Raw genomic sequence first — 24344 nt, forward strand, 5'->3', positions numbered from 1 at the left:
TTATAAATCTTGGTAATGTTTAAAGTGTAAAAAGTTTAAGAATTCATTTTTATTTATGGTTGATTGAAATAAAAGTTTTATATTAAATAATATTTTAGAATCAAATGTTGGCACACAAAACAGAGAGAAAAAAATTACCCAAGGAAATTAATTATAAATTCTTTAGTTGACAAATTATTAGAGTTGTTGGACGTCAAAAATATTTTCCTTTAACATTTTTCATAAATATGTTTTGAAAGAGATAACACATAACTTGGAATTCTTAATAATTATGCCGATGGTACAATAAAGTCTAAAGTTTTGTAATAAATCCAAATAAACAAAAACCTCACTTTTCTTCAAGGGTATTTCCCTATTTACTTCAATATGATTTGATCTCCAAAATGAATTACAATTAAAAAAAAAAGACTAAAAAGTCTACGTACAGATAACGTTTGCACACATTAAATAATCAGCAATTAAAAGCTTTCCCTTATCTTATAAGACTTTTGAATTTATACTGTTGTAAATCCCCTATTAAAATTTAACGGTCAATCAGCGATGAAATAATGCTGATCTTGCAATTGAACACTAAATATTGAAGTAAAAGTGTGAAATTTAATTGAAATAGAAACTATTAAATCACTTAAATATTTTTGCTCACCGATATCTTAATCTGCTTCACATCCTGCTGCTCGTGGTGCTGGTGGTGCTGGTTGAGTAATTGCACCCACTTGAGCATTATTTTCGCACCATCAAAAGTGGCAGATAACCGCAGAACGATCTCGCACCGAACCAATCATTCGCGCAGCACACACTGACACAACACAAAAGGCGCTGCACCGAGAGCGCACGCTGATCTCGCCAGGCCGTTGCTTTCTAACTGAACCAATAAAATAAACTCTAATCACGCCAAATGGTAGAGTTCGCTCTGATTTCTAGGCCAGCACGTCCCTCTCGGCTTGCATAATTCTCCTGCAGCGGGACAATTCGAAGATGCACGCACTCCTTGAAGAAGAAGAAGGACGGACGATTCCTCTTGAGTGTGTTTGTTGAGAGGCCGACGGCGAGTCGTGTGTCCGAATCGAAAGGCGACGTCGATTCCCACGGTGGGTGAGGTCGATCGTTTTATTGTTGTTGCCGAGTGAGAGAGAGAGAAAGTGCGAGTCGCTTATTATTCAAAGTCTCGGGCCGAGGTGCACGGGGCGCGAACACCGATCGCCGAGAGCAGACTGTCGAGCCGCTTCCTGATGGACCACGCGAGCAAACGACTGCACAATGGTCCTCCTCCTCCTCCTTCGGACCAGACACACACGTGAATCGCAGTTATGTTACACTCGGTTGAGTGCGAGCATCTCGAGCACCGGCTCTGCGATCGCCTTTGATAAAATACTCCTCCACTCGGCAGTCCGCTTTATGACACTTGGTGGACGACGACCAGTCTGCCTCTGCTCTGCTCGGGTGGTGGAATTCAATCCACCTCTTCTCCAAATAACGTTTTTACACATGTTCAAATTAGCCTATTTGTTACTTTACAGAGTGGAAATATTTCATACATGACGCAATTCCATATTCAGTTATAACTAATAAAAGTTTTTAACATAAAAAAATCACAAAATATTTTTTCATTTACATTTCCCGGTCAATATTACAAAAAATCCAATCACACCTAAACAATAGAAATAATTAAAATTAAAACAATTGAATAATCATAATTCATGAATGGGGTATAGTTGCCCTAAATTTGAACCCAATAAATATTTTCTTGAAAATAATTCAGTCAGTATAATATATATAATACAACCCCTCTTACTTGCAGTTTTCTTTTGTTTGATTTACAATTTCCAAATTTGTAAAATCAATAAATAAATTTGATTCACTTATTTGGTTATTGTAAATCAAACTAAAGAAAATTGCACGTAAGGGGGGTTGCATAATATTATACTGACTGAATTAGGATTTGATTTTCAAATTACCAAATTCGTAAAATCAATTAGAAATATTGTATACTAATTTAAGTTGTGGTAAATTATTAGAAAACAAATTCAAAGTTGACTAAACTAAATTTGAGGTAACTATCTTATCGAATAAATACATAGTCTCTAATCTGTGAATTTGTGGTTAATCTTCAGCTTTTTTCAATATTTATAATAGGCAGTTGATATTTATAGATTACATAAAGGCAGTTATGAACGATCCAGATTTTAAATAACATCCGCCTAGAATCTACAATTTTCTCTCTAGTAAGTGGATTTTTGATCTGGCAAAGAAGACACTTCATTCGTCGCCTCCTGTACCAACAAAGCAGACAGATCCTAGTTTCCACGCGTATTTTATACATATGTGTGTGTATGAAAGCTGCTAACTGCGGTCTAAAGAGACGCTTTTGCTCAATCGCTTTGCTGAAGGTGTCGCGGATTTCCAAGGGTTTGCGGTTAATGAAATACTATTCTAACGTTTGCGTGTGGAAAACAATAAAAGTCGTAAACATTACAGAAAAAAACGAACTGATTACCTATCGTTTATAAATCGATGAAAATAAAACTTGATTTTTTTTTAAATTAAAAAAAAAATATTGTTTTATGGGGCAACTGGCTAAAGTTTGCGGCTTGGTGGGTCCTGAAATTTATTCGCCATCAGGTGTCACAAACAAGGTCAACCTATGGTTTGGCTTGGCGAAAACTGAGGCGTCCACCTCAGCCAGAAACTGGGGAAATTTTAGCGAGTCGCCAAGCGAGATCCTCTGCGCATGATAAGGGCACACGCAAAACTGAATGAGCGCAAAACCCGTGGCTAATGTACCGCAAATCATCTTTCCAGTTGTAAAACAGTAAATTTGCTGCATGAAAACAGTCGATTGCGTGCGCGCAGTTTCTGCGTGGGCATGCCAAATGCAATTAGGTACTTTTATCTCATGTCACTCCAGATATAGAAGAGCTACAGAAATTATGATCCTGCTCAGCTGATGACGAAATAAGATGATTTGATCCAGCAATTCAGAAGTTTTTTGCAACTCACCGAGAGCTGATTTTCATCGTAAATTTAAAATAAGTGTGAAAAAGCAAAAGCAATTTATTATTTTAATTTTGTACTAACTTTTTCATTTAAAAATTTATTTTGATTAAAAAATCAAAAATTCCCTAATTAAATAATTTGTTTAGCATTACTACATAATTTTTGTAATTTTTTTTACATCATTTCAAATCGCGTCATATCTACAATGATTGTTAAATTTCTTATTGTTTTCAGAATTGCCGGAATTGGCTGATCTTCTTTACGAGTCCTTAAAAAAATGAATTTATTTAATGTTAAAAAAATCATTATAAATAGTTAAAACTTTCGAACTTTATTTTGGTATTTTTTTTTACGCACTCGTACACAATTCCAATTATGTTAAATGAAGAGCCTAATAGCTCTGTTGACGTTCCATGTGAATAAAAACACTTTATGAAAAGGAAAATAAATTTGTTTGAGGTCTCAATCAGCGCGCAGGGAAAGGAGCGGCCGTTAAACCATAATTGCTTTCTTGCTCCGAGCATAATTAAGGAAAATGACAATAAAGCGTAAGTAAGTGGACGGCAGGCACACGCACACACGAGCAAAAGACGCAAAAGTGCGTTTCCCGTGCAGCTGACCGGCAAGAGAGGCAGACAGCGGCGGCCGTAACGGGATCGCTCGCTGGACCACTCGCGTTCGTAATTAGCATCGCCGCCGCGCGCGCAATCTGATTAAAAAAAGGCGCTTTTAATTAGCCCGCCACACGAATTAATGGTTCGGCGTATGCGAGTTCGAATTTGGAGAGAAAGAGACGGAGGTGGTCCTTTTCGCCCAGCATCCGGTTCGACCTGAAAATTCACACGCGGCAATTTCTCTCTCGGCGGACCATTCGCAAAAAAAAAATAAGTGTGTGTGTGTGTGTCCTGTACGCTGCATTCCTCCATGCTTGGATAATAATATTTATGATTTCCATTAAATCCAGCTACTTAATAGCCTGCTGAATACGAGCACTTTATATTGCTGCTGTTGAGACGAAGTTATTCATCGTGAGCCATGTTTTGATAAATAATTAATCAATGCCGGATGCAACTTTGTCTGCGTGATTATTTTTTTTTTTTTATAGGTTTCTATAAAGATTCTTTTAGTTGTTGTTGTGGAACCTTTTGGCACTCAAGGTGTTCATTTTTTGATGAAATAAAATCCGACTTCCTCGGTGAAGATGAATAACTTAATTGTTTCTACATGATACAGCAGGGATTTTCTGTATCATGAAGAAACAATAAAGTTGCTCATTTTCAACAAGGAAGCCGGATTTTATTTCATCAAAAAACTTTTTCCTAACAAATTGTACAAATGAACAGAAATGAATGTTTCAAATACACCTGGGATTGATTAACTTTATAAATGAAAATAAAAAAGATAAATACCTTTTTAATACCTATTTTTAGCACTAGCTTTACACTGATGGATTTCAAGTGACGTGAATGATAAAATGGGCTGTTTAAGATACGTTTGGTGAGCCTATTAATCTAAATTTAAACTTGGAAGATAGAAGTGGATAAACTCTAAATTTCAATTTGTATTTTTAAAAAAAAAATGTATCTTTCAATTATTTTTTCATTCAAATGCGGCAAAAGCAAATTTAATAAAAATCTGCTATATATAAACTCTTCTCTTTCTGACACCGAAGGCTCTCCTGACCATTTTTACATTATTTTTGAAGCCGCAAGATTGGACTCCTGCAATTTTGGCGCGCGCATAATTGACTCTGTCTCGCGTCATAAGGAGTGTGCCGCGTATGTAATTGAAATGCGCGACGCCGCGGTAATTGCCGCGGATGTCGTGACGTAATTCACACAAGCCTGATTCCATATTCCTCTCGATCTCCGCGAGAGCCCAAAATGAATTTGTTCAAGTCACGACTTTGGAAATTGCGAGCTGCTGAGGATCCTGTGCTGTCAGTTTTGCTGATATGGAAAAAAATGCATTGCGACTGACTATAGCAGCCTCCCATGGATGGGCAACTCCAGCAGTGATCAAATTTTAAGGTTAAAGCATGCATATATTTTATGAAATACATAATTTCCCTGAAATATTGTTTGATTATTGCGACGCTTAATTATTAAAGAAAATGGAATGAATATTTTGCTAACGATAAGGAAAGTTATAAGAAATAATTTTTAATAAGATTCTGAAGTCTATTTTATATTTATCTCTGTGGTAACGCTTCCTGTTTCCTTCTGGCAGTTTAAAAAATTACACTCCTCCAGCACATCATTCAGGGAAATATGAACAATTCGTGAGTTCTTATCAGATAAATAATTTCAAATGACGCTTAATTGCAAAATGACCTGCCGCACCAACGAGTTCTTCTATATCACCCTTGTATTGTTTTTGGCAACGTCCCTTGTCATTTCATGTCCACCTACAGGCAGACTGCATCCTCCAGGAAAGTATTTTTTAATTATTTATTTTCGCCACGTGTATTGAATTATATTATAATTCATGATGCATGTTGAACATATTTTTATTTTAATTAAATATAGCTGAAGAAAAAGTTGCAGAAGAGTGCCCTGTAGATGTGACGAAATGCTTTCCATGCAATAAAGACACGAATGAAAAATTGAATTGCTTTTGCAAATCAAAAAACAAGACCATTGATTTGATTTGTGACGCAGAGCTGGGGCAGTTGCACCTTTTCAACGGAAGAAGTATATTTTAAATTTAGTTGTAAAAATGCGTAAACCATGAATATAATTTATTTTAATTTTAGCTGGAGGACTTCATTGCCCTGCTGAATCTGAATCACAGGCGTGCGTTTATAATTGTGGTAATCAGGCAACTGGACCGTGCGCTTGTGACAATGGCCGAAAATGTTTATCCGCAATTAGAAAGAAAACTTGCAGATCAGTTTTGGACAAAAATCCTATTTTTCAGCTGGAGAAGGAGGAACCTATCTCAAGTATGTATAAAAATACAGCTAATCTAATAATTAAGCTTGACACTTTTTGCCTTTCCAAAATAGACAATTTTCCAGCATCAAACTTCACATTGTGCCATTCTGATTTGAATCGCTGCCACTATTGCGATGGAACTAAAAAGGAATTTTCCTGCTTTTGCCCAGCTTTAAATAGAGATATTCAACTACCCTGTAGCATTGGTGGATTTGTAAGCTTGTTTAACCCAACCAGTACGTGAGTCTATTTTGCAACCACCAAATCTCTACTTAAAAAATTAATCCATCATATATAGCTGGACTACCTCACTGTCCAAGCTTGCCACTTTCATTTGAATGTGCCGATTTGAAATACAGCAAAGAAACTTGGTGCACTGATTACCTAAAAACTTTTAACCCATCGCCTACAACAACCACTACAAGTTTAAAAATTGACAAAACGGAAAACGAAATAATTTCTAGGTATTTCAAAATGAAACAGAGAAAATTATTTTCATACCACCATCATTTTGCTTTTCCAGTGAGACGCCCAGCTATTCTAGTAGTGACAACACAGCAACTATTATCATCTGCATTGTCACTTTGGTGCTTATTTTAGTTGCTCTTATAGGTTTCATTACTTGGTGGATGCGAAGAAGACGGAGCAGTCAAATAATTCAACCTAATAATTCAAAGGACGAGATCGAAATGGTTGAGAACGACATGTACACAGAATTTGCGCCACAGACAAAGCCCTCTGGCGATGTGATAATTGTAAATGACATGAATGGAGCGAATGGAGCTGTCAATGGTGGTGACCAAGAGGTTGTGAACGATTTGTATGGAAAATTTGCCTAAAATTACAATAATTTGTTCGGTTAAAAGGAAATGAACAGAGACCATAACCGGATAATTACTTTTTTGTAAGTAAAAACTGCTAAGCACAATAAAAGTTATTTAAATTCCATCAATATTATTTTTAATTGCATTGTAATTATGCTTAATTTACTATAAATATGTATATAGCAAATGAAAATTAATTATATTATGATTAATCAATTTTCTGGGAGACAAATGCAAACTCTCTTCCCTGTGTAACGCCCAAAGGTTGTCGGAATGGCTTACAAATTATATAGGAAATATTAATTAACTGAAAGCCAGTCCAAGCGTGATATTTTTCGTACATTATTAACGTTGTGTATAATTAAACTGGCAAATAAGCACCTCTGTATGTGCAAATTTTTACTCACATCTCATGTCATGGTGAATTTGATCATCTTAACAATTTTTTATGATCTTAAGCAAAAAAATTAATAATGTAAGGAAACAAATAGAAAAAACGTTGCGTCAGTATTTTTTAATCTTGTTTAATAATTTAACTTTTAATTTTTTTTATTTTGTAATTTTTTTGCAGTGTTTAAACACCTGTAACTTGTTTCCCCAAAATGGCTTTTTTTCCCGAACAAGGCATGCGATTTCCGGCTGGTGCGTTTGCTTCGCCTAATTATGCGCTTTTCAAGCTGCAGACGAGCAATGCAATCTCTCGTGTGAGCACCGCAGGTTCAAAGGAGCGTGCGATGCAAGAACCGTGAGATGACACAGACCGCGTCTTCTTTTCCTGCGCGCTTTTCTTCTTCTGCTTCGCGCACCGACGATCGCGAAAGCAAAATCAACAAAACGAACAGAAACAATTCCAACAAAGCTCACGTTCTCCGCTTATTTTCGACCTAAACTCATAATGTAGAAAAAAACATGCAACTTGCAAGTTTTCTGTCAGCCCTTTTCTCGCTCTAGTCGCAATAATAATTCCCTCTGACCGAGAAAATCTCAGATAATATTTTAGATTAAACAAAATCGATACTATAGTAAGATTAATAATTTAATTTTGAATCAGTTTCTTTCATTTATTTTACATAATTCCCTCATAAAATTAATTTTAGAGAATTACGAAAGAAGGTTAAAAAACAAGAGGCGCCTATTAAATTGTTATCAATAGCGCAGGTCTCTCTGCTATCTTTCACTTTCAATTATGATATTGTTCGATTAGGAGGCTTATCAAAAAATTCGACAGAAGACTTGAATCCAAAGGCCGAATTTCTCTTATCAATCAAAAGCATTCTTTCTTTATAACAATTGCCGATCAAGAACAAATTTACCCACTTGAAATTGAGTCGCACTTCACACGGCGACGATTTAGGTTAAAAATAATGATAAAATATTATGTTCTCGCGGCAATTTCACTGTTCATTGCGCAGAGAGTGGAGGAATTTGTGTCGCGCCTTGCCAAAGGTAATTCGATAATTCGCGCGGTCGCGCAAACATGAATGGTCGCCGGCCGCGTCGATATTTGAGGATAAATATATTTTCGCCTCGGCTCTCACGGGATACGACGGGCCCTTTGCGGTGCTCGTGAAGCCCCGCAAGTGCGCAATCACCCCAACCACAGCCCTTATATGCATCCGTAAATTGGATATTGCCTGAAAAAACAACAGGGAGAACGCTGAGGTCTTTTCAGGATAATTTACCACGTATTTGGTGTCTTAATATTATTTTTAAGCTGATTAAGCTGGCATTCTTGGTAATGTTCATTAATTAAGTTATGCATATTATGTAATTTACAAAATTTTGATTTGTTTACTAAATTATCATAAGGGAGATTTAAATTTTTGTTCAATTTTTATATAAGCAGGAATTTATACCATTCTATTTCAGTCTTTTTAAACTTTAAACACGTGCAAGGGATTTATTTTATAGATCAATAAATGCTAAAATAAATCTCTTAACTTCTTTTCTCCTATTTATATAAGTATAAATATGAACAACAACCGAACAATTATACATTTGATTTTTTCATTATTTCAAAATTCAATATTGCCAAAACTTAGTTAAATGTTAAAATAATCATGGCATTAAATAAGAGAAGTAATTAATTAATAGTTTCTGTCTGCTGTTAACACGACACAGAGACTTCTGGAAAGAGATTAACTTTAATGTTGTTTCGTGAGAGGCTGCTGAAGGAAATGGAAGCAACAGTTTTAAGAAATCAAATATCTCTTGAAAATTTTACAAAAATAAAATTTATAATTAAAAGTTGTAATTTATTTCACCTATATAATTTAATAATTATTTTAAAAATCAACTTCAATATCAGTATATTGTAATTTTAAAAAAAAATTTAATGATATTTTAATTATTTTTTGTTGTTTATTCACATAAAGTATTTTAATCTGTTATCATTGTTTTGAATATTTTGTTAATAGCTATTAAATAAGTTGTATTAATATTTTTTATTTATAATAATATTGTGAATTTAATGATAAAAACTGATCAAATCCACTTCATCCCTTTTAACTTGTTCTTTGTTCTTATGTTATTTAGATATAATAATTTTCAACCAACGTTTATTAACGTGCATAAAGCATCATCATTATAACATAGCAATTTAAAGTCCAATAGCAAAATAGCAAAGGTCAAATTAAAGCAGTGTGTGCCTGACAATGAGCATAATATCAGCCTCTTGGCATCTCTTCGTCTGGTGGTGCGCTTTAATTGTGCAGAGTTTGCCACCGCGCAGTAATTAGTTCGTTTATTGCGTTAAGGAGAATTATGCCCTAATGGAAAGAGCCTTGGAAGGCGAAAAATCCCATTAGCTTTTGCGCTCACATTGCACGCCACATGCCGGATCAATAAATTCCTGTGAGCAAAAATCCATATTTACGGCCAAGGCGCGCACGAACGTCCGAGGAAAACAACAAAGTGGATTCAAAAACTCCAAAAAAACACTCGCCGGACAGAATAATTAGGGACTTAATTTTCACTCGCTGTTAAATTTTGAGCAGTAAACTGTTTTAATTGCCGTGGTCAAAATTACCTGTAAACTTTTATTTGCTTCTGCAAATAAATTAACAAATCTGAAATCTTTTATAATAAACCAACTTTGGAGAAAGAGGGAGAAACTTAGAACAAATTATAATATTAATTTTCTTGCCATAAAATTAAATAACAGACTTAATTCAATGTAGTCATCAAAAGAAAGAAAAAAACACTCGCGCAATTTATTTTATGCGTCATTCATTTTATCGCGAGCAAAATTAGATGAAACACGCGTAGGGGTCGCGAGCTTCAATAAAACTCGCAACATGGCAAATAAACGGAGCTACAGCGCGTGGCTTTTCCTATCCGTGACAGGAAGACAGGAAAGGAAAGGTGCATTTTTTTTGTGAGTGTCAGGTGCGCCGCTCGCACGAGGGGGTGAACAGGACAGATAATAGAAGTTTCGAATAAAGGGGAGAATAACCGCTCTGGGTCTGTTAATTCGGAGTGCCGGAATAGGGCCGAAAAGAACAAGGCCGAAAATGGCTGAGCGGAACAGGGCCGAAAAGGAATAGGGCCGAAAAGGAACAAGGCCGAAATACCGGTGCAGACAAAATAGGAAGAACCGGTTTTTTTAGGAAATTACCGCGATTACCGTGTTATGTCAACCCGCCATCCCTACAAGAATGTATTTTTTCGCAAAACTGGCACGACCAAAATTGATAAAAGTTTCACAAAATCACGTTCATATCACCCCCAATTAAGATTTTAAATGGAAAAATAAAACCAATAGGTCAGCCGACATAAAAAATTTACATATTGATCTTATGGGAAAAGGTTGAGCAGTTTTATATACAGAGTAATTATTATCATATGCTTCTCATTTATAGGAAAATTTTAAGTGAAAAATAAAAAAAACAATGATACCTCGCCAAATTTGCCATACATATAAGTGATAAGTTTCCAGGACAAATAATTTCTTATAAGCTCATGTTTTCCGAGTTCCGATGCAGAATGGTTTTTTTAAAGAGATCAATATATTATCTTTATCTTGTGTTGTGTTGTCCCCCAAATTTCTGTGATTTTGTGATTATGTGTCTCGTCTAAAATGAAGATTTTTTGTTATATTGTCTTCTGCAAAATCATTTTTTAAATTTTCAACTATTTTCCAATGCGAACGGCCGCATGAAGGATATTTTGGTATTGGCGTGCAAAGGATTCTCGCTGAGACGCGCTCGCGGTTATCGGTTATTTTTCAGCTTTCGGCCTTGTTCCTTTTCGGCCCTATTCCTTTTCGGCCTTGTTCCGCTCAGCCGTTTTCGGCCTTGTTCTTTTCGGCCCTATTGCGGGACTCCGTTAATTCCATTCAAAAAGTCACGTTTTTCTAACAAGAGAGTCATAAAAATTCCTGAAAATTCATTTAAAAAACTTCAATTTCTTATAATTTTATAAATATTTTGAATATTTTTTCACCCATTTTTGTTATTGAAAAAAAAAATAACACTCACTCTAACTCTCTGAAAGTAGTTGGTGTCCGGCAGGTCCTCGAGGTCGTCATCCTCGAAAATCGAAGAGGAGACTCGGCTCGGGGTGGACAGGACGGAGACGTCGTCCTGCGGCGTCGTGTCCGCGGCACTGCTCATCGTGGTGTCCAGAAGATTTCCATCTGTCTTTTGGCACAGTCGAAACAAAACTGACTAATCTTGCTGCTCACTGCCGTCGCGAGATCTCAGTCCAGCTCGAGAGGCGCATCGATTATGTAGGACATGTGCCCGCCACACTTTGTGTGTCCCTGCCTTATTATTCAGTCGCGAGATAACAAGCCTTCAAGGCAAATAAAAATTATCTTTCGTCTCTCTCTCTCTCGTTCACAACAATAAAATTACGCGCCTTTACCTTCTCCAAGCGGGCAGGTCGAGAACTTTGAGCTCGCCGGAGCATGCGAGCTGCACCAGAGGCCCCTTTAGATCGAATCAAAAACTATTTCCACGTGCTTTTTACCCCCTCCCTCCCGTGCCAGTCGTGCCGGCTAAAAAAAAGAGAGAAAACCAAAATAAATAATTCACGATAATAATTTTAAGTGCTTTTCAAACATTTAAATTGCTTTTCATCTTATGCAACAAGGGAGACATAAGTAGGACAGGTATTGTAATATTTTGTTCTGAAATTTAAAATTAATTTCCATTTTTTCTTAATCTAATTGTCTATTGCTAATTTTCAATGTTTGCGTACAGTTTTTTCGAATGGCTGGACTTCAACTTTTGTCGGAGTATGGTCTTCGGGTGGACGGAAGGCGCCCCAATGAGCTCAGGCAGATTCGGTGCAAACTCGGTGTCTTCGACCAACCCGACGGAAGCGCCTACCTCGAGCAGGGCAACACCAAAGTCCTGGCCGCTGTCTACGGCCCTCACGAGGTCTGTGTCTAGAAAAACCTCATCCTAATTAACGAGCCTTTTGTTAACAACTACATTTTTTCACAGATTCGAGGAAACAAATCAAAAACCTTGCACGACAGAGCCTACGTCAATTGTCAGTACAGCATGGCCGTCTTCAGCACTGCAGAGAGGAAACGGAGACCGAGAGGAGACAAAAAGTCACAGGAAATGGATATGAATTTGCAGCAAATTTTTGAAACTGCAATCAGGAGTGAGCTGTACCCAAGATCTCAAATTGATATCTATCTTGAAGTGAGAACAAAGCTGATTCCATTTTTTTTTTTTTTAAATTATAACGGAATTTGTTCAAAAAGGTTCTTCAAGCAGACGGGGGCAACCTGAGTGCGTGCGTGAATGCAGGTACCCTGGCCCTGATTGATGCTGGCATTCCCTTGAAGGACTACGTCTGCAGCTGCACGTCAACCTTAGCACCCTCTCAGGGTGGAGCGCCTCCCACCCCAATGGTGGACGTCAATCACCTGGAGGAGACTCTCGGCGGGCCAGGTCTCAGTGTCAGCACGATGACCAGACTTGACTCTGTAGTGCACCTCGAGCTCAGCGGTACCAGACTGCACCTTTCGCACATTGACCCTGTTGCTTCTAAAGCAACAACTGGGTGTGCGGACATTCAGGCCATTCTAGACAAAGCCGTCCGAGGTCACGTTGCACAGTCGCTGATGGCAAGAGAAGCGTCAGGACTCGGTGCTGACACTTAATTTAATTTGTGTTTGACATAAATTGATAACGAAAACAATTTTATAAGTATTGAAATTAAATGCCATATTTTCAAAAACTCTTCTAAAATTCTTTATTACCTTCATTCCTTGCAATATTTATTTCACAATTTAGATTAGCTTTGGTTTTATTATTTTTTATTCTAACTCTGGTGTTTTTAAAAAAGAATGGGCTTATTCAATGTTATTTTAAATGAAACATGTTTTTATTAACAAAAAAAATCTGATGTTGCATTATGACCAACCTACACAAAAAGGAAATTTGAATTACAACTCTCATAATATAATAATAATCAACAGAAGATTAACATTTCTTTTCATTTGCATTAAAACAGTTGGCAATGTTCCACTGTGCTTCAAGTCTTGTTCATATTATGAAAATAGCTATTTACATTCAGAAAGAAAAATCTCCTTAAACTGTTGCTCCTGGGTACCTCTCAATGATCATGCCCACACCCTAAAATAAATGTAATTTAAGTAACAATTTAATTTAAAGCGCAGTGAAGTTTGGTTTGTTTGAGACTTATACTACCATTCAGCGCAAACTCTACAGCTGAAGGTCCTGTTATCTCAGTAACTTTGCTTTGGCACCAAATTTGTGGCTTATATTTCCAATAAGAAAATTGCCGTTTAAATTTTGTAAACTAAGGTGCCGAAAATGATAAATTTTGTACTCAAATCTTACCTGTCCTCCAGCAGCACAGGCAGTAACAAGTCCAAACTGGCCGTCCTCCTTGATTAATCGATGGGCAGTGTGGATAGCAAGACGAACACCTATAAATTGGAATTTAAATTTTCTGAACTGATTTGCACAGATAAAACTAACCAGTGGCAGCAAACGGATGTCCAATGCTCAAAGATCCACCCCACAAATTCCACTTGCTCAACTCCGGAAGTCCAACCTTTTCTTTACGTCCCATGTAGGTCTTAGCAAACCAATCGGAATCCATGGCTTTCAAGTTAGCACAAATTTGACCCTTATCATTAAAACAAATTCATAACGCAATTTCACACAATATGTTTAGAAATCTTACAGCAAAAGCTTCGTGCACTTCCCAAACGTCAATATCCTTCACAGTTAGTCCGGCTTTTGCCAAAACTTTCGGAGTAGCATAAGTGGGTCTGTTTAAAAAAAAAGATGAGATGCATTTAGATTTATAAAGTAAAAACAAACCCAAGCAAGAGCTGGTCTTTGGGATCCTGCGAGACGTAAACAAAGTCTCTGAGGTAGGCTTTTGGTTTCAGTCCCAAAGCTTTGGCCTTAGCTTCAGTCATAAGCAGGCAAGCAGACGCTCCGTCAGTCTAAAAAACAAAATCAATTAAGGGTTTAAAAATCTGGCATTTTGAATTAAAATCAATCAACTAAATCTTTAAAAAGAAAAAGAAATTAGCTTTTCAAAATAAATGATGAGTTAAATATTTGAAACAGGACAGCTGAAGAAATTGAAGTTCTTACCAAGAAAGAGGCGTTGGCGGCTGTGATGGTGCCGTGGGGCTTGATGAAGGCAGGCTTCAGCTTGGCCATCTGTTCCGGAGTGGAGACACGGATGCCATTGTCCTTGGTCACAGTTTCGGCCACTCCAGGCACTTGGAATGGAATCAAGTCGGTCAGGTGGCCGCTTTCCTGAGCCCGGTGCGCCATTTGGTGAGAGCGCATGGCATACTCGTCTTGCTCCTGTCGGCTGACGTTGAAGGTGGCGGCCAGACGATCTGCCGAGTGACCCATCGATTCGTTTGTCGAAAACTCAGCAACGGCTGGCAACTGCAAAAATTTCAGTTTTCTACTTCTTAAAATCTGAAACTCTATAGGACGTGGTGCAAGATAAAAAAAACAACAAATTTGAAACCAATCCCTTTAAACTGCCTTCGATCAAATTTTTGTACTCAGCCAATTGATGTCATAAAATTAAGAATTCATACTTCGGGGGCAAAGAAGTCTGGTCTGATGGAGGCGAGCAGGGAGAGTCGCTGGCCAATGGTTTTGGCCTTGCTGACTCTCAACAAAAGGCTGCGCATTTTTCTCGAGTGGCGGATGGGCACGTCGGACATGAACTCGACTCCGCCAGCCACAATGACGTCGTAGGCGCCAGCAGCAATCATGCCGATACCTGAATGAAAATATTAGATATAAAAAAATATATATCTCTTAGCTTAGCACAAACCAGTAGTGATGGCTTGGTTTGAACTGATGCAGGCCATGGTGACTGTGTGGGCAGGAGTTTTGTCGGAAAATCCTGCGCTCAGAGCAGCCTCACGCGCAATGTTGCTCGTCTTCACTTCCTGGATCACAGTTCCGTAAATTACATAGTCGATCTCCTCCTTTGGAATTCCAGTTTTTCGCAGCAGACCACTGCAAACATCAAATTTGAGTTAATTAATTCAATTTCTATTGCTTTTAACTCGCAAAGATTTACATACAATTATTTTAATTGAAAGATAAATGAATATCCGTAATATATTTTCTAGAATTTTCAGAAGTTTAGCTTGCTTCAATATGAATCAAATCATATCTCTTAAAAGAGGTCTTTAGATGAGTTGGCTAATTTTGCGTTGCCTCTTGATTGACCTAATTGTGTTGGTTAACTTTCTCAGGTTCAGCAAAGGTATAATTTTTATTTATAAATATGTAACCATAAAAATAGTTTTAACAGAGAAAATATCCTAATAAAATATTGGCTTCATTGATTAAAATTTAATGATTGGATGATTATTTTGTTGAACCATGACATTAATAAACCAAGTTGATCAAGAGCCAAACAAAAGTGAAGCAGACCATTCATTGCTTAAGTGGCCACCATTTGTTGCTATTAAAAAAATTAAGTGTGCCAAAACCCAAATTCTGACTCTCGACGATTATACAAAGCAAAATTTAAATGTGAAGTTACATAATTAAATGATATAAACTCACAGCAGAGAAGCTCTGGCAAGGTCGTGGGGCATCAGCTTGGAATAAGAAGTGCCGGACAGCAGGAAGGGTGTCCGAACTGCGTCCACCAGAACCACATTCTTGCCAGTCTTGTCTTGGACAGTCTTTTTGGTCTGCGCCAGCTGAGGAGCCGTCGTGCTGAGACATCTCACGCCTGGAAAATAAAATGGTTAATAAAGTGACCTCATTCAGAAAAGGTCAGGTGGTGTAGCAAAGTTATTTTTGCAGAAACTTTTTCGCGGTGGACTTTGACAGGCGAAAGGGTTGGCAAATCACGGAAATTCTCCGATTAAATAGACTTTGGAAAGTGGATTTTTCGATAAGAAACGAGTAAAGATCAATCATGAGCATGCCAGCGATGGACTTTGGAGTTTGTCATCTCAGGTGCGAAAAACACTAGAACAACAAGTGCAAGGGTCGAAAGGTTTTGCGGACACGTACCGTGGTTACTGAGGGGCAGTTTGATCCCGGCGGGGACTTTGAGGAAACCCCGAGCTGCGAACGAAGCCATCACTTTCGGCAAATCGGCACCGTGTTGGACTGACGGAGTTTGTTTCTCTCGATTTTCGGCCTGCCCTCCTCCGCTCCTCGTCCTTCCTGCTCTCGAATTCCTGCCACAAACGGCATCTCGCGGCCGCAATGGTACCAAATTTACGTCAGGCCGGTGAAGGGCGCGAGAGTTGCAGCACGTGCAATGCCCAGTGATAATTATAAATTTTAGTTTTAATTGAGTTCATTAATAAAATTATTCATCAACGTTCAGCACGATCACAGCCATAATTTACTGTGATAAAATATGATAAAATATTTCCTTGCTTATAATTTATCATTCTGGTTATACTTTTATTGTTTTATTATTGTGCGATAAAAAACTAACTATCAACATTCAAATTATTTTTCTGTATTTTGCATATAATTTTTCACTTTATTTTATTTGTTATAAATAATATTTATATATAAATCGAAATATACAGGATTTTAGATGGTTGGAAGGATATTTTTTAATAATAAAACTAATAAAACTTTGCAAACTTTGTCTTTGTTAATTTATTTTGGATGGGGCTAGATTAAAATGTTCCGATTTTTTCAACAAAGTATAATTATCATAGAATAACAATAATATGGTTATTCAATACAATTTTTGGTTACAGCTTACAGTTTTATAAGTTTTGCTAGAACAAGATCCATATATTCAGGGAATAACTTCTTCGCAGATGAATCTTTGTTTCGCATCACAGTGGAAGTCATTCCATACCTTGTTGTGCCAATAGTGCATGCAGTGTTCGTTGCGAGCGTAATTGTTAGGCGGTCCGACTCTGCCATAGTTTGTGTATGGACCGATGGGATCTCCGTTTGTGGCCCAGTAGAAAAAGCCCTCGGTGCCTAAGTCGGTAGCTCCCATCCACACGTTACCCCGATTGCCTTTTTGAGAAACACAAATTTAATTAAAAAAAATTCATATATATACGATTTTTTTAATAAAAATGTCCAAAAAAAATCCAACCCATCAGATTGAGGAGGTCCGTGTCTTTCTGCGCTGTGTTAGGAGTAGCCAATTGCATGCCGATCAACTCGCACATTCCTAAAGCCTCATACCACGTAACCTTTCAAAAATAGTAAATTTTAGCCCCTTTGTTAACAGTTTTAATGCAAAAATACATGTCAAAATTCAGTGACGTACCAGTTGTTCGCTTATGAGATATCTCCCTGATGGAAGTGTGACCAGCCGACTTTCGATATATTGTGGAATTGTGGAGCGTCCTACCAAAATTGAGGGTTTATGGGACATTTTTTTTTATATAAAATATAGCAAATTTAAATTTAAGGTAGATTACAATTTAAACTCAAATTCGTTGCATAGCGCGCTATATCATAAATTTATTTTCCTTAAATACTCAGCAAATAAAATTAATTAATTATCTTTCACTTACTGCTCCTGAGTCTTGTTACAACATTAGAAGCACAATTTGAAGTGATATTATTAATCTAAAAACAAATTTTTTTTAAGTATTCTGTAAAATTAAAAAACAATGTTTTCATTAATGAAATCATATAATTTACCTGCAACTGCAGCGCCTCCAGTTTTTGAATTATCTGGCTCAAATCAGCACCTTTTGCATTATTAGCGGTCAATTCAGTGACTTTCTCAGAGAGGTTCTCAATAGCAGTTTTGCTATCCTAAAATAAAATATTATACCGTTTTTAGTTGCAGTATAATATTCAGTGAAAAATTGTTTCTTAAATTCTCTAACGCGATTGAACAATTTTTGCAATATTGAAAAGAATAATGCAAAGAAATTTCTTACTCTATGTGCATTTTATTATAATTTAACTGTCAAAACTCTCACCTGAAATCTACCAATCAATAGTCCTGATATGTCATTTATCTTTTTTTCAACAGCTTCAGTAGCACTCGTCTCGCCTTCTATTTTTCGTGACAAATCTCGCAGTGCCTTTGTTGAAAATTAAATCAATAATGTGAGAAAAATATCTTAAAGCTTTTAAGATTGGTTTTTCAAATTAAGAGCTCTATTATAATACCTTTGTTGAATCATTGGTGGCGGTTATAATTTGCTGACGGATTTTCTGGTTTTCCAACTCCTTTTCATTCAATACATCTTTTACTTCCACCAACCTGAATGATTACGATTAATTAGCTCTCCAAGATTTTCATGGAATTATTAAATAATGTGCTTACTGTTGTTCACTGCGCCGCACTGCATCCTTGATGCAATTGTAGCTGTATTGGGTTGACGTGCACACATTTTGAAGGTATTGCTGCCAAAGTATTCAATTAAACAATAAACACAATTGTAACTTAATAATTGCATATTCTGAAAAACTGTATAATATTGTTGAGTATTTGAAAAAAAAACTTACGCTTAGAGAAGAGCTGGCATAAAGCAGGCAAAGAATAAAATAATTCCCTTTGGAGAAAAGCATGGTTAAAAATAACAAATAATACAAAAGAGCGCCTTTCTCTGAAATATGTGTTTAAATATTAAAAAAAAAATTGAAGTAAAGCTGTCAGCAGGGTTCGTTATACAGTTCTGTCTGTTACTAGTATAATCATGCTTTTATATTCATCTCATGATAGTCATGTATATTTATGTCCTGCCTCTTATATTGCATCATTCTGTGGCAGCTCTGTGGTATCAATTAACATTTCAGTACCACGCAAACATGCCATGACATCATGACTATTAGTGGTGGTTAAAATTTGCATGAATAATGCGATGAATACTTTAAATTATAAACAAACGCGCTTGCTTTATTAATATTTTTGTATATTGAGTCACATAAGGAATAAGGACAACCCAAAACCTAAAGGAAGTGGTTTATATTTTTATCATTATTAAACCGCAGAGAATACAGATCAAGTTATGCAAATTCAAAATGTTTTCCCTTCTTTTTTTTTAATTTTGAATTTTTACAGTTTATTGTCAGCAAATAAATGTGCAATAATAAATTTAAAAAATTACAATTAAATGCATAATTTAAAATTGCGCAAGACTGCATAGGACAAATCACGACAAATCATAGAAGAAAAATATTCATATTATGCATAAATAAATAAATAGCGTTTATCAAAGTACCAATAATTAGAACCTTTGATTAAATACATTTTTTAATATAACAGAAAATCAAAATGTTTTATTGTCAAATACTAAAACTAAATAAACAGTAAATACACAGTACACTCAGTACAGTACACACACTGATCTTACATAATTAATATTTTCCTTATTTTATTTTCCATTAAACTTAATTTTCCAGCGTTTAAAGGATTAGGATATTTTACGTATAACGTATCAATCGTAACATTCAAATAAAATTAATTAAGTAAGTATATTTAACACCATGTTTAATAGCATTGAGTCGAATATTTTAATTGTTTCTTTAATTTTCATATTTTCATCAAAAGTAGTTTTAATTAATCAAAATTAGCTTTCAATTTAAAAAAATTATATGACTTGCATGAATTAAAAAAAACCATGAATTCAAAATTAGCAAAATTAATTAAGTGTAAACGAGACAGACGATTGATACGGAATCTCTGTACGGAATGATAATTATATTGTGGGCCACGTGAGGTGTGTGACGTGTGTTGCAGTTTCCCCTCGCAATTCGTGGTGGACGAATTCAAATCCTGCAGAAAGAGTTGACTGCGCACGCTCCTCGCTCACCAGCGCAGCGCTACTAGCGCCAGCGCATCCTTCTTCGTTCAAACTTCAAATTTACGAGCGAAAAACGAAAACCGTTGGAAAAAGAGGCAAAAGTGCAGCGAGACCGAAGCAGCGGAACGGTATTTCTCAGATTTCGCCTATTTTAAAGTGCTGAAAAGTCGGATTGAGCGTCTGAAACACCTCGCAAGCAACCATGTCGTAAGTATCTTTGAAAATTTCGCTTCGGTCGATTCATTTTTTGGACAAAAATTGATTCAAAATTTGAGCCGCTTTATCTTCATGCTTTCTCACTGCCAGCCGTTGAATAATATGGCAGTTATAGTTGATGGGCGCACCCACAATATCAACAGCAAAATTTCCTCTAATTTTCTAAGTTTCAATTAACTTATGTATTTTAACAAAAATTATGCACATATCACACACTTGAAAGTTAATTTTTGAAATTTTTTCACAACAACAAACAATATGGACATTGCCGAAATTCATTCATGAGCTGGCGAGCGATTTATTGAAATTATTGAATTCTTATCATTCATTCACGTGCCTATAATGCTTGGTGTATTATTGCAGACGTCGACAGGCTCAAATAGACCTGTCGCTACAGAAAATTGACAGCTCGGTGCGGCAGCATTTGGCCAAGCTCCTGCAGCTCTGGGAACAAATTGGTCTCAGCGATGAAGCCATCAACTCTAGATTTGCCGCGTGCCAGGCGCACGTCAATGTAAGGAAACACAAAATTTTCTAATGACTGCATCGTTTTAACTTGTGAAATTCCAGACCCTGTTTCAAGAGATGGAGAATGAAGATGAAGGGCTCAAGGCCAAACTGAAGAGCAAAGTTGAGGTCTTGCTGAGCCAGTTGGCTGTCTTCAACCTTGACCTAGACAAAAATGAGAGCATAGAAATTGATGGCCTCACCCTCATCGCTGCCAGAGACAAGCTGGACAATTCGCTCAAAGACCTCAAGCTGATGCATCAGCTTCGACTTGATGAGCGAACCAAACTGGAGATGCAGGTGGGAAAAAATGTTTTGAACCAAAATAATTTTACCGTAAATTTTTACTTTGTAGGAATTGAAATATTGCGAGCAATTGGGCCGAGCTGTTGAGGAGAAACCTGCAGCCAAAGCTCTTTCAGATCCAGTCATGAGAGACTTCAGGGAAAGGGTTACCAAGCTCAAGCAAGACAAGGTAAATAATATTTCACCCCAATCGTAATTTTTTAACTATTTTCTATTTTAAATTTATGCTGCTTCAATAAAAAAATAAATATTTGCACTAATAGTTTTGTGATTAATTTGCATAGGACACACTTCTTCTGGAATTCCTGAAGACCAGAAGTGAAATCATTGATTTATATTCAGAGTTGGAGGAGCAGCCTTCCACCGAATTTCAATTCCGAGTCACTGACCCAAATACGGACACTTTCCCACTGGACCCTGACACTTTGGCTAATGTTGCCGTGAGTTTTAATTTTCCTCTGCCATTTAAAAACTCATTTCCGGTTTCGTTTTATTCGATAGGTACTGCATGCAGACCTTGATGACCGCGTCAAGCAGGTCACTGAAGAAACAGAACAACTCAGGATGAAATTGGCGCACTTGTGGGATAGACTAGAGGTTGACGTTGATGATCGAGCTATATTCATGGAAAATAACCCTGGCATTAGGAAAAACACTAGACAAGAGGTAGGTCTTTCAAGATTCATATGGCATATTCATATTTTTTTAAACTGCCCTCTTTTAAATTATTACTATTATTCATGTTTGTGAAAAGTGCAAATTATAATATAAAATTATGTTAAAATTTTTAGTTGCGTAGTGAAATCATTCGCTGCGAAGAACTCAAGAAGCAGAATATGGAGAAATTCACGCTGAGGATGAGAGACGAGCTGATCAACTTATGGGACCAATGCCACGTTTCTGATGAGGAGCGAGAAGCATTTGCTCCTTTTAAGAGCTTGGACTTTACTGAGGAACTGCTAGAACAACATGAAGTTGAAGTAAAGCGTTACGAAGCTTTTCTGGAGGAAAACAAAGAGGTGTTCAACCTTCTTTCACGCAGAGCTGAGCTCTGGGAGAGAATGTGTCAACTGGAAATTGCTGCCACTGACTCGAATAGGTTGAACAACCGAGGTGGTCAGCTGCTGAAGGAAGAGAAAGAGAGAAAGCAAATCCAGAAGGTTTGTTATTCCTGATGACAATATGTTGATAGTTAGTAACTATTTTGACTATTTTTTTTCTTGTTTAGGAACTCCCTAAGGTTGAAGAGCGAGTGAAAAGGTTGATTCATGCCAGGGAGGAGGTCCACGGCGAGCCATTTTTGCTGAATGGCCGACGCGCTTCTCTCGTGCTTAGCGAGCAGTGGGAGTCTAAGAGGCAGCTCAAAGAGGCCGAAAAGCACAGCAAGGTAATTTGAAAAGAATTTAAAAAAGAATTTGAGATATGAATTGTTGCAACTTGTAGAAAATGGCTCAGCAAAAGCAGTTGGAACGTGAAGCAATGATGGGAACTACTATGATGAGCTCAGCGATGAAGAGGAAAATGGTGCCAAATACACCTGAAGTTGTCAGAAAGCAGCCCCGCATCACTCCGGCCAAGGCACCTCTACCTGTGAGAGCAGCCACCACAGCCGGAAAGGTGCTCAAACGTGTCAATAAATAAACAATTGTGTTTTTGTGCTTTTGTAACTAACTGTGGGCCATCATATTGTAAAGAAAAAAATTATATTATTTTGTAGTGCATGCTTAGAGGTGGAGGTGAATATTATCTTCTGATCTCATCTTAACTTTCGAAAGATTGTACATAAATGAATTTTATCACATATGAGTGCAACAAAAGCAAGTGTTAACCCCACTATATCTAGTATCTCTTTAGATTTCTATGATACGGCAAAAATCAAGGCCCAATTATTTAAAAACAAAATTTAATAAATAAAAGAGGAAAAGTAAACACTTGTTTTTGTCTTTGCACACCACTCGCTTTTTGGCTGAAAGAATTAAAGCTCTGCACATCTGCTTCTTAACTAGATATAATTTGTGAACAGGTTGGCAAATTCGCTAAGCCAGTGACTCGTCCTACCCAAAGGAAACTGCAGATGGCTGGAAATTCAAACACAGGCAGCACAGTCAAAGCGACCCTGAAGGTTGAGATAAGCCAGCGTAACCCTGTCGACGACTCCATAGCTTCCTCAATTTCTTACACAGACTTCACGGTAATTAAATTACATTTCTTTTGCATGAAAGCTGCTTATTAACTAAAATGCATGCAGAACAAACTAATGCACAATTCAACTACAAACGCCCAGTGCCATGCTTCCATTGATGGGTCAGTATTTAATTTATACAATGGTATTTGGGTTTTTGGTGGCAATGCTTTGTTTGTAATATATTTACTTATTACTGGATACAAAAAATTCAAGCAATTAGATCGTTTTGTATTTTGCAGAAACATTTGGAATCAAGAGCTACCAGAAGTAGTGCAGTTCCCTCTGAGCCAAAGCGACTTAATACGGTTCGCACCCCGCTTACACCTGCTAACTCAACCCTCCACATCAGAACCCCAGAAGTGAAGCACCTATTTGCTAAACCCCAGATGCCTCAGTCCGCGCCTGCCAAATCTTTCCGGAATTTGAGGCCCACTTCTTCTACTAGACCCCAGTCCAACACTCGAGTCTCCACCAGGTCTGGTGTTACGAAAATCAAACCTTTACCAATTATATTTTAATTTGTTGTCTTGTCCAATTTTCCCAAAGTTCTTGTATGTTTCTCTCTTTTATAAAATAACATTTTTCCACAGCTCAAGAATATAAGCACTTTTAAGCTGATGTAATTAATTTTCACTGTTCTTCTTCATAAGGACTTATTGCTTTACTTAAACACTAATTTTGGTTCACCGCCAAGTCCCGTCCATGTCTCCGAATTTTTTAATGTAGGGATACTCCTTTTTAGGAATGTATAAAAATTAATATGAAAAGTGTTTAACGCTATCCTTGTCTACATCAGCTTACATTTTATTTTAATCATTGCTACCCTACCCGAAGAATATCTCCGAATGAATTAAGTTGTTTCAAATATTTTACTAATTGATAAATGCATAATTAATAAATAATCATATATTGCAATATTCATCTGAAGTTTTTTTACTGTTAAATTCTTATTTTTATCAGTGAAAATTTTGTCTATCAAATTATCAATGTTGATTTAGACAATATTGAAATAAGTTGATAATATTTAAATCCTCCATTTGTTGTGCATTATATTTATGATATTTATTATTATAATAAATTATAGTTTCGTGATAATTAATTTTCAGTTTTTTTGCATTATTATAATAACAACT

General features: G+C 36.7%; 6 protein-coding genes across 11 annotated transcripts in view; 3 read left to right on the top strand and 3 right to left on the bottom strand.

Moving 5' to 3' along the window:
* The window catches only part of LOC132202483 (rhophilin-2), a 39531-nt gene extending 27942 nt beyond the window's left edge, over positions 1 to 11589 (bottom strand). The window contains exon 1 of one of the 2 annotated variants that reach the window (XM_059629432.1): positions 11233 to 11589. In XM_059629432.1, the coding sequence (XP_059485415.1) occupies positions 11233 to 11367 (135 nt within the window). In that variant the 5' untranslated portion in view covers positions 11368 to 11589. Of the gene's footprint in view, positions 1 to 643; positions 1209 to 11232 lie in introns of those variants that run through there. The other variant, XM_059629433.1, reaches the window with a different exon arrangement.
* Positions 5103 to 6898, top strand: LOC132202453 (uncharacterized). 3 transcript variants are annotated; one of them, XM_059629380.1, is made up of 7 exons: positions 5103 to 5422; positions 5538 to 5687; positions 5750 to 5938; positions 6002 to 6166; positions 6229 to 6394; positions 6454 to 6736; positions 6797 to 6853. In XM_059629380.1, the coding sequence occupies exons 1-7, from the start codon at positions 5305 to 5307 to the stop codon at positions 6836 to 6838; spliced, it is 1113 nt and encodes a 370-aa protein (XP_059485363.1). In that variant the 5' UTR covers positions 5103 to 5304; the 3' UTR covers positions 6839 to 6853. The 3 variants fall into 3 exon arrangements, 2 of the variants coding, with proteins under 2 accessions (XP_059485363.1, XP_059485362.1); XM_059629379.1 differs by having other exon boundaries at positions 5104 to 5423; positions 5521 to 5687; XR_009442380.1 differs by lacking the exon at positions 5103 to 5422 and having other exon boundaries at positions 5527 to 5687; positions 6002 to 6170; positions 6454 to 6898.
* A 121-nt stretch (positions 11590 to 11710) lies between the features above and the next one.
* Positions 11711 to 12942, top strand: LOC132202238 (exosome complex component RRP41). 2 transcript variants are annotated; one of them, XM_059629028.1, is made up of 4 exons: positions 11711 to 11867; positions 11959 to 12138; positions 12205 to 12411; positions 12474 to 12942. In XM_059629028.1, exons 2-4 carry the CDS (start codon positions 11968 to 11970, stop codon positions 12873 to 12875), a joined length of 780 nt encoding a protein of 259 aa, XP_059485011.1. In that variant the 5' UTR covers positions 11711 to 11867; positions 11959 to 11967; the 3' UTR covers positions 12876 to 12942. The 2 variants fall into 2 exon arrangements, with proteins under 2 accessions (XP_059485011.1, XP_059485012.1); XM_059629029.1 differs by having other exon boundaries at positions 11727 to 11867; positions 11962 to 12138.
* Positions 12943 to 13077: 135 nt separating this feature from the next.
* LOC132202236 (trifunctional enzyme subunit beta, mitochondrial) lies at positions 13078 to 16424 on the bottom strand. The gene is made up of 10 exons (XM_059629026.1): positions 16261 to 16424; positions 15802 to 15973; positions 15056 to 15243; positions 14814 to 15001; positions 14350 to 14655; positions 14068 to 14195; positions 13928 to 14015; positions 13720 to 13870; positions 13579 to 13667; positions 13078 to 13350 (listed from the first exon to the last, which is right to left on the bottom strand). Exons 1-10 carry the CDS (start codon positions 16328 to 16330, stop codon positions 13306 to 13308), a joined length of 1425 nt encoding a protein of 474 aa, XP_059485009.1. The 5' UTR covers positions 16331 to 16424; the 3' UTR covers positions 13078 to 13305.
* A 429-nt stretch (positions 16425 to 16853) lies between these two features.
* LOC132202237 (hepatic lectin-like) lies at positions 16854 to 18891 on the bottom strand. Its single transcript, XM_059629027.1, has 9 exons — positions 18700 to 18891; positions 18518 to 18597; positions 18361 to 18454; positions 18168 to 18272; positions 17881 to 17997; positions 17751 to 17805; positions 17501 to 17580; positions 17324 to 17423; positions 16854 to 17241 (listed from the first exon to the last, which is right to left on the bottom strand). Exons 1-9 carry the CDS (start codon positions 18760 to 18762, stop codon positions 17012 to 17014), a joined length of 924 nt encoding a protein of 307 aa, XP_059485010.1. The 5' UTR covers positions 18763 to 18891; the 3' UTR covers positions 16854 to 17011.
* A 1151-nt stretch (positions 18892 to 20042) lies between these two features.
* On the top strand, positions 20043 to 24132 carry LOC132202235 (protein regulator of cytokinesis 1-like). Of its 2 annotated transcripts, XM_059629025.1 has the most exons (12): positions 20043 to 20204; positions 20577 to 20727; positions 20784 to 21020; positions 21076 to 21195; positions 21311 to 21466; positions 21528 to 21692; positions 21818 to 22186; positions 22255 to 22413; positions 22470 to 22643; positions 23050 to 23217; positions 23275 to 23330; positions 23451 to 23723. In XM_059629025.1, exons 1-12 carry the CDS (start codon positions 20200 to 20202, stop codon positions 23572 to 23574), a joined length of 1884 nt encoding a protein of 627 aa, XP_059485008.1. In that variant the 5' UTR covers positions 20043 to 20199; the 3' UTR covers positions 23575 to 23723. The 2 variants fall into 2 exon arrangements, with proteins under 2 accessions (XP_059485008.1, XP_059485006.1); XM_059629023.1 differs by lacking the exon at positions 23275 to 23330 and having other exon boundaries at positions 23451 to 24132.
* Positions 24133 to 24344: the final 212 nt, after the last annotated feature.

The sequence above is a fragment of the Neocloeon triangulifer genome, unplaced genomic scaffold (genome assembly GCF_031216515.1).
Source record: "Neocloeon triangulifer isolate White Clay Creek 2 clone unplaced genomic scaffold, ASM3121651v1 ptg000015l, whole genome shotgun sequence".
Classification (NCBI taxonomy): domain Eukaryota; kingdom Metazoa; phylum Arthropoda; class Insecta; order Ephemeroptera; family Baetidae; genus Neocloeon; species Neocloeon triangulifer.

Coding starts and splice junctions, on each gene's coding strand:
- LOC132202236 (XM_059629026.1), bottom strand. CDS start 16,330: ATGGCTTCGTTCGCAGCTCGGGGTTTCCTCAAAGTCCCCGCCGGGATC. Junction 15,244..15,801: donor CTTGCCAGAGCTTCTCTGCT/GTGAGTTTATAT, acceptor TGATGTTTGCAG/TGGTCTGCTGCGAAAAACTG. Junction 13,871..13,927: donor AAGTGCACGAAGCTTTTGCT/GTAAGATTTCTA, acceptor TTTAATGATAAG/GGTCAAATTTGTGCTAACTT.
- LOC132202453 (XM_059629379.1), top strand. CDS start 5,305: ATGACGCTTAATTGCAAAATGACCTGCCGCACCAACGAGTTCTTCTAT. Junction 5,424..5,520: donor ACAGGCAGACTGCATCCTCC/AGGAAAGTATTT, acceptor TTAATTAAATAT/AGCTGAAGAAAAAGTTGCAG. Junction 6,395..6,453: donor GAAAACGAAATAATTTCTAG/GTATTTCAAAAT, acceptor TTGCTTTTCCAG/TGAGACGCCCAGCTATTCTA.
- LOC132202238 (XM_059629028.1), top strand. CDS start 11,968: ATGGCTGGACTTCAACTTTTGTCGGAGTATGGTCTTCGGGTGGACGGA. Junction 12,139..12,204: donor CTGTCTACGGCCCTCACGAG/GTCTGTGTCTAG, acceptor ATTTTTTCACAG/ATTCGAGGAAACAAATCAAA. Junction 12,412..12,473: donor AAATTGATATCTATCTTGAA/GTGAGAACAAAG, acceptor TTGTTCAAAAAG/GTTCTTCAAGCAGACGGGGG.
- LOC132202235 (XM_059629023.1), top strand. Junction 20,728..20,783: donor CGTGCCAGGCGCACGTCAAT/GTAAGGAAACAC, acceptor GTGAAATTCCAG/ACCCTGTTTCAAGAGATGGA. Junction 21,467..21,527: donor ACACTTTGGCTAATGTTGCC/GTGAGTTTTAAT, acceptor TTTATTCGATAG/GTACTGCATGCAGACCTTGA.
- LOC132202237 (XM_059629027.1), bottom strand. CDS start 18,762: ATGCTTTTCTCCAAAGGGAATTATTTTATTCTTTGCCTGCTTTATGCC. Junction 18,455..18,517: donor GTGCGGCGCAGTGAACAACA/GTAAGCACATTA, acceptor GTAATCATTCAG/GTTGGTGGAAGTAAAAGATG. Junction 18,273..18,360: donor CCACCAATGATTCAACAAAG/GTATTATAATAG, acceptor TTTTCAACAAAG/GCACTGCGAGATTTGTCACG.